General features: G+C 36.7%; 1 protein-coding gene across 1 annotated transcript; it reads right to left on the minus strand.

Annotated features, from left to right (window-relative positions):
- Positions 1-3,569: 3,569 nt before the first annotated feature.
- polr2f (RNA polymerase II, I and III subunit F) lies at positions 3,570-6,672 on the minus strand. Its single transcript, XM_023288728.3, has 5 exons — positions 6,515-6,672; positions 6,293-6,362; positions 5,859-5,989; positions 4,302-4,373; positions 3,570-4,161 (listed from the first exon to the last, which is right to left on the minus strand). The coding sequence occupies exons 1-5, from the start codon at positions 6,532-6,534 to the stop codon at positions 4,071-4,073; spliced, it is 384 nt and encodes a 127-aa protein (XP_023144496.1). The 5' UTR covers positions 6,535-6,672; the 3' UTR covers positions 3,570-4,070.
- Positions 6,673-7,312: the final 640 nt, after the last annotated feature.

Genomic DNA, 7,312 nt, shown 5'->3' on the forward strand with positions numbered 1-7,312 from the left:
TTTAACATACACTACCGTTCAGAAGTTTGACAGACAATTTCATATTTTCCATGAAAACTCACACTTTTATTCATGTGCTAACATAATTGCACAAGGGTTTTCTAATCATCAGTTAGCCTTTATAGCTAACACAATGTAGCATTAGAACTGAGGAGTGATGGTTGCTGGAAATGTTCCTCTGTACCTCTATGTAGATATTCCATGAAAAATCTTCCATTTCCAGCTAGAAGTCATTTACCACATTAACAATGTCTAGAGCAGGGGTGTCAAACATGTGGCCTGCGGGCCAAAACCGGCCTGCCAGATGGTCCCGCAGCATGACTTTGTAAAGTGTAAAAATTACAGAGAAGACATTAACTGCAATTTGTGAATTTAGACTGTATTTCTAATTAATTTAATGTTATCTTTATTTTTAAACAGTGTTTTTCTTTCAAAAATGATGTTAATAGGTTCCAGGTTCTTCTACAGCATTTTTGTTGGATTCAGGTTCTGACGAGGCCATTTTCTAACCTTAAATTTAACTAATTTGCATGCATCAGGTCATAGTCTCCTCACATGACCTACTATCTCTTGAGATTCAGTTCACCGACAGATTTCCTAACATTTTTGTTCAGACTTTGCTGGTAAAATTAGGAATTTATTGGGACACCAATGATGGCAAACCATGCAGCAAAACAGACCCAAACCGTGATGCCACCACCATGTTTCACAGAAGGATACGGTTCTTATACAGAATGTAATTTTCCTCTGTCCCGACATAATGTCTCTCATTTAAACCAAAATGTTCTATTTTGGTCTCATTTGTCAACAAAACATTTATGCAACGGCCTTCTGGCTTGTTCACATGATATTTAGCAAACTATAGATAAGCAGGACTGTTTTTTCCCTTGTTTTCTCCTTGCAGTCCTATTATGGACACCATTGGCTTTTTTAGCGTTGTCCTGATGTTGCCTCCACAATTACCCAGGATTCCTTTGTGACCTTACAATGGTCCCGTACAGTGAACTAGTGCAGTGGAAAGTCTTTAGAGATGATTTTGTAACCTTTTCCAACCCTTATTTCTAGGTTACTGTGAAATCTTCTCTGTTTGTACCATGATAAACTTCTACAAACGTGCTGTAAAGATCAGACTGTGATGTTTTGGGTCATATTTATTCAGAAATATACACTACCAGCCAAAAGTTTGGACACACCTTCACATTCAATGGTTTTTAATTATTTTGTACATTGTAGATTCATACTGAAGACATCAAAACTATAAAAGAATACATATGGAATTATGTTGTAAACAAAAAAGTGTTAATCTTCAGCATTAATCTACAACGAAGAAAATAATGCAAATGAATAAAAAGCATTGAATGAGAAGATGTGTCCAAACTTTTGACTGGTTGTGTAGATTAAGCATCACAGTCAGAGACCTTGTGTGAAGGAGTGAAAAAGGAACAACCGAGAAAGATAACAAGAAAACAAACAAATTAATAACAAAATTTAAAAAAAAAACAAAAAAACCTTAGAAGATATTAGTCATGCCCTTAACTGGGTTTGAGGGCTGCCTGATGGTGGCCTCGCTGTGGTTGGTGCTGGTGAGTGTCACATGTGCTGCCCTCTCCATCCCATAAAAGCAGTGCATAGTCACCCTGAGGCGCCGTCTCCTCCACTCAAAAGACTCACACATTCAAACAGTCTTCTTCAGAAATTGACACAACTGTGACTATACACAATTATAAATGCCAGTACGAACAGGCTCCTTCTTGATTATGGTTAAAAGTTTGTGAGATAAACTCTATTTACTCGAGAGATATGCCTCTTCATCGGTTTTGTTCCCCAGCTGCATTTCAGTCAGGTGCTCTATATACGTTATGGTTATTGTAGGTACACACTGAACACATCAGCATACAGGTCTTTCCAAAACAAAGCCATTAAAGCTCTCTTCCAAACTTTCACCCCTCTCTGTCTTCCAGCGTGCACTGACCGTCTTTCTGCCTGTAGAACAACCCATTTCCCTGAAACAATACACTAACTGTTTGGCTGCTTTGTGCGCATGTATTTGTGTCGGGGGGGAAGAGGAGGGAGATCCAGAGAACATTTTGAGTTAGAGCACTTCTCCATCAGCTGCATGGGCAAACCTGCTGCACCTTTTAAAGACAGCTCCTGAACATTAAACCAACCAAAAACCTGTCAGGCATTCGTACAGCAGAAGTGAGTACACCCCTGTATGATGTCACTTAAAGGTCAAATGATTCTAAATTGTATTCACCCCAATAATTGCACTGTTTCCAAGTTGAACAGGAGAGTATTTCCTCTTAATTACAATCAAAAACAAATACTTCAGAAAGACTAGATTGCAAATTTGAGCTTCAAACAACAAAAGTGAACACACTTGTGATCACTGAAGCTAAACTTTGCATCAATCAGCCTAACTGCATGAACATGGTTATAAAATCACTAGAGCTTTCTCAATTTTGGAACTATGAGATGTGTTTGTCGATCTGCATATCTTCATCATGGTTCCACATGGACAAGAATTGCCAGAGAGACTGAAAACTCTGACTACAAGACTCCATAAAGATGGAAAAGAGTGTAACAATACGGCACTGCATAAGCTTAAAAGGTGCAGGGGAGATAACATATATATCTGCATCACAAATGCCTGTGGATAAAATACTAGTCTACATGACGACTCTCAGTCTTAACAGAAGAGGAATATTCCAGCATAATCATCCAAAGCACACTGCCGAAGTCTCACAAGTTTCTACAGAATGAAAAAATGAAAACTTTGACATTGACAAGTATGAAGCCCGACTACAATCCAGTGGAACTTTGGGTTATTCTAAGGAGAAAGGTAGAAAGTACGATGAAGAATCTGAATCATTTCAAACGGCCAAGGACTCAACTGCAAAATCACACTTTTAAGAACATTTAATTCCATTTTTAGTGTCTGACTTTTATTTATGTGTTGCTGGAACAGAAATTAGTTGTTAAACAGCCATGCAGAGTGTTTGACACAAGAAGAGTTGATTGATTTTCTAGTTTTTGAAGATAATGAAAGAGCACATTTGTTCATGAAAAAGTCTGAAAAATGTTAGAAAATGTCTTCATAAATATACACTGCTCTTCGCCATGCTGTTGAGGACTGGCTGTGTCTCAATATTAAAAATAAAGGTGGACATAGGAAGTAGTGAAAAAATAAAAGATTTGAAGGACATTATTGAAAGATATACTGACATTTGTTACAGAGTTCCTACTCTGGTACGTGTATACATAATATAGTAAATCTAAACTCTTAGTTTGATATAATCGCAAACACTACAACTACTGTAAGGTGACCCAATTTACAATTATTTGACATTTAGCTATTACAATGTTTAATATTGTAAGACAATATTAAGCATTACCAAAACTAAAGCTGTTTCAATCGTGATGTTGTGACTTCAGTTTCACTGAATTGTTAAATTTATTTTTAGATTCATTGCAAAAAACCCTGTGACACAGATCTGAATCTAAACAGTGATAACTTCCCACTCAAACCTTTGTGACAGTTCATAGTTTAAGTAATAAAAATGAGAAAGTGCAATTTATACAAAAGAGTTTATTTATAACAATAAAACTGTTACTTTACACTAATTACTTTTCATCAAAAACAACAAATGGAAAACTTACAACATGGGATTATTTTGTAAAACAAACTAAAGTTACATTTCCCCCTGGTGGCTATTAGTTGTAATGCAGCTGCTAAAAAGGATGAGCAAAGTAGTTTCTAACTCACAAATTTGACTTGAGTTGCATGGAATGCACAGACAACATAATCATTACTAATAATTAGAAGATAAGTCAGTTCACAGGATTATGAACCTGTAAGTAATACAGTGTTTTATTTTCATGAGTCTTTGTGTGGTCTGTGTGCGACATCTCAAGTAACGTCTTAAAATATATTTGGATCAAATCTATTTGTGAACATGGAGGTGATGAACGCTGCGCTCTGGGGGCTCTCCTGGGTTTGTGTAGCAGACAGACCTGGTACAATGGTGGCTGTGAACCACCACACGTTGTTTTATCAGTGGATAAGTTGTTTAATCGGTTATGATGAGCTCATCGCAGCCCCAGTCCTCATAACTGCCGTCAGGAAGGTATCTGCGGATGATGATAGGGATCTTTCTGCTCCTGTTGGAGGGAATGAACAAAAACTACAGTAAGACACGGTTGCATTAATCTGCTCTTTATGTAATGACCAAAAAACAGTAAAGACGGAGAAAATATTTTAATTCATAGATCAGAAGAAATAAGCAAAAACGATCACTTACTTCAGTTCTTTCATAGCTATTTGCAAAGGGTCCGTTTCTCCCTCCAGCTCCACCATAACAGGAGCGCACATGCTATTGGAAATAAGTCAACAGGTGAACCACATAGCAAGTGGTGTTGGTGGAAAATGACATCTCGTTTACACTGACAGTAGTTAGTAGTTGTTTCTGTAGCGTCTTCTGGCCAAAAAGTGGTGCTTCCCTGGCAGTACTTAGGTACAACGCTAATTGGTGACATGTGTTGTTCATTTGAACAGACAAATGTATTTTTGACTATTAGTTTTGTGTCTTTGGAGAACAGTTTGCAGACGGCGGCGTTCTTGAAATTGTCATCAGCACACTGCAGTTTCAATCTGTAAATGCTCAGTAACAGCACTGATTATTTCGCTCATGATATGTCTTCTAGCATATAAAAACAGCATATGGACATGTTAACAAGGTAAAAGTATTAAATGATATTGACTATCGCCACTTAAAGAAATCATGTACAATCTCCTCTTTGGATTTCAGTTTCTGCTGTTACTAACAGATGGAAACCTCATTGTTTCCTATGCACTGCATTAATCTAGCTTTGTCATGGTCCATTCTTTGCTTCTAGTTTGACCAGCATGGTACTGATGCACTTCAACATCACAATTATTTTAACCAGATATGTCAGTATGAGTATACATGAACAAAATTACTTACAAAAGTTCTTAGCTTCACTTGAAAACAAGGGGCATAACTTCCATTTGCGAGCATAGCTGTATATTATTAAGCCTTATATCACTGTTTACAAACACTCAAATGCTTGAAGCAATCTAAGCGAAAAGGAGGTGGAAGCTCTGCGCTGGCTTGCTGATGCTACAGGACAGCACAGGTAGCAGAAGCAGCTAAATGTGGCTTTGAACTGTCTGACTTCTGTGTTTCACAAACTGAAATCCCACTTGCATGGGTGCCGTTTTCAGAATGATGATAAAGTCATCTATGTTGTTGAGGAGCTTTTGAAAGCTTTAGATGTGACTATTACGGATAGCTAAACTTGAACATTGGTGGACTAAGTGCACTGAAGTTAAAGGAGACTATGTTGAAAAAGAATAAACATGAAAGAACAATCTTCCTCTTGTGATGTTTTCTGGTAAGGCTGATAATTTTTTTAAGTACTTCCTTACATAAAATGCAAACCTTTAGGGATGATTATATGTGATTCTATGAAAAACCCTTGCATAAAATAAGGTTGTAGGGAAAAAAAAGAATCCACACCAGAGTTGAGGGAGTTTAGGGGAGTGATTCTCATTCCAGAAAAACTGGAAATTAACCAAGTTAATCTCATTAAGCGCTTTTAAATCCAAACTGCTGGTTCTTGAGGCCAACTCCACAACATGCACTTGTTTTTCATAACTTGCTTGTGTTTTAATTAAGCTTCAACTGTGTAATTTGCTGCTGCCTATCTTGGCCAGGACCTTACAAAAGAGGTTGCTAATCTCAATGGTATTTCCCCTGGTTAAATCAAGGTTAATAAAATAAATAAAAATAAATATATGATTTGAGAAAAAAAACTGCATAAAAGATAAAACTCACGCTATCTGCAGAGCTCGAGTCCCCAGCACTCTGGCTCTCTCGTATTTAGTCATGTATGGTGTCGTGATCCTCTTCTGGTTTGCCTGCTGACCTTCTCCTGCTGGGAGGATCTGCACATTCTCCTGGTCTTCCTGCTCACCACAGCAAAAACACAATTACATTATTGGCCAAACTACAGCGACAACAAAATTACAAAATAAGATCAGTGATATCGCAAATGATAATCACTAAACTAATAGATAAATAGGCAGATACTTTAGTAATCCCGAGGGAAATTCAAAGTATTCAGCCGCTTACATACAATAACAAAAACAACAAAAAGACAAAACAGGCAGGTTAGTAACATTAACATTAAAGGTTAGTATTATAATATTAGGTTACTATATATAACTCGTTTGTTAGCCATTTATCTATTAACTGAACGACGAACTTACATCTTCCACGTTTTCCAGATCATCTAATCCCTCGTCCTCCTCCGCATCATCAAAGTCTCCATCATCGAAGCTATAAATTAGACAGAAAAACGTTTAAAAAGGACACTAGATCAGACTTACACCGGGCAGGTGTGTTAGCTGAGTTGCTAACGTTTAGCAGAAACGTTAACTGTCTCTGTGTTAAATTAACTTCCAGCCTGTTGAGACTCTTCTGTTACTTACTTGTCCTCGTTGTCGGACATTTTCTATTCTGAAGTCTGTATATTTCCCCTCTGAATCTTTACACTTCAATGTTTTCGGCTCCACTTTTTGTTGTCAACATGGACCCACATGAACGCGGTGACCGTTAAACTTCCGGCGGCTGAGTGCGCTTGAAAATAATCCGGGTCCTCAACAGGAACGGTTATGGTTCCGCTTCATCGTATACGGAGACATTAGAGAGTTACTTTCCGCGCAACTGTTTGGTGCCCTGGATTATTATGGGATGCAGTTTTGTTCAATATTAAGTAAATATATAAACAAATATCACTATGGAATAAAAATGAATAGATGAGGAAACAACAGGAAACAAAAATCCTCTGAAATAAATAAAAGTAGTCATGTGAAACAAAATTAAACATATTTTTTAATTATTACATTTATTTATTTATTGCCTTGTCTATCTATTCAACAGACATATTTATCTATTTTATTTATATGAATATTTATTTATTTATTTACGTGTTTATCTACCAATGAGTATTATTGGTAATATCACCTAAATGTGCTGTTATGTAACTGTAAAATGTTTACTTACAAAAACAGACCTCAAATTTTCAAGTATATCTGATGTTATTGATGCTTTTTAGTTTATCTGGACTCTATTTCAAGCCATTTTGACAGCATATTATCCTGTATAAAACCAGGTATCTCAAACAGCTTAATATGAGTATAAATTAACTCTCAGAAACGAAACAAACACAAATATGAATTTGAGAGACTGCAAAACATTTCAGATGATTTCATAAAGAAGTAGTCATT

This window comes from Amphiprion ocellaris, chromosome 19 (assembly GCF_022539595.1).
Source record: "Amphiprion ocellaris isolate individual 3 ecotype Okinawa chromosome 19, ASM2253959v1, whole genome shotgun sequence".
Taxonomy (NCBI): domain Eukaryota; kingdom Metazoa; phylum Chordata; class Actinopteri; family Pomacentridae; genus Amphiprion; species Amphiprion ocellaris.

What these genes read in the sequence shown, in the direction of transcription:
- polr2f (XM_023288728.3), bottom strand. Translation starts at nt 6,534, where the DNA reads ATGTCCGACAACGAGGACAA. An exon ending in ACTCGAGCTCTGCAGATAGC is followed by an intron (nt 4,374 to 5,858) that starts GTGAGTTTTATC and finishes TATTTCCAATAG; the next exon opens with CATGTGCGCTCCTGTTATGG. An exon ending in ATAGCTATGAAAGAACTGAA is followed by an intron (nt 4,162 to 4,301) that starts GTAAGTGATCGT and finishes TCCCTCCAACAG; the next exon opens with GAGCAGAAAGATCCCTATCA.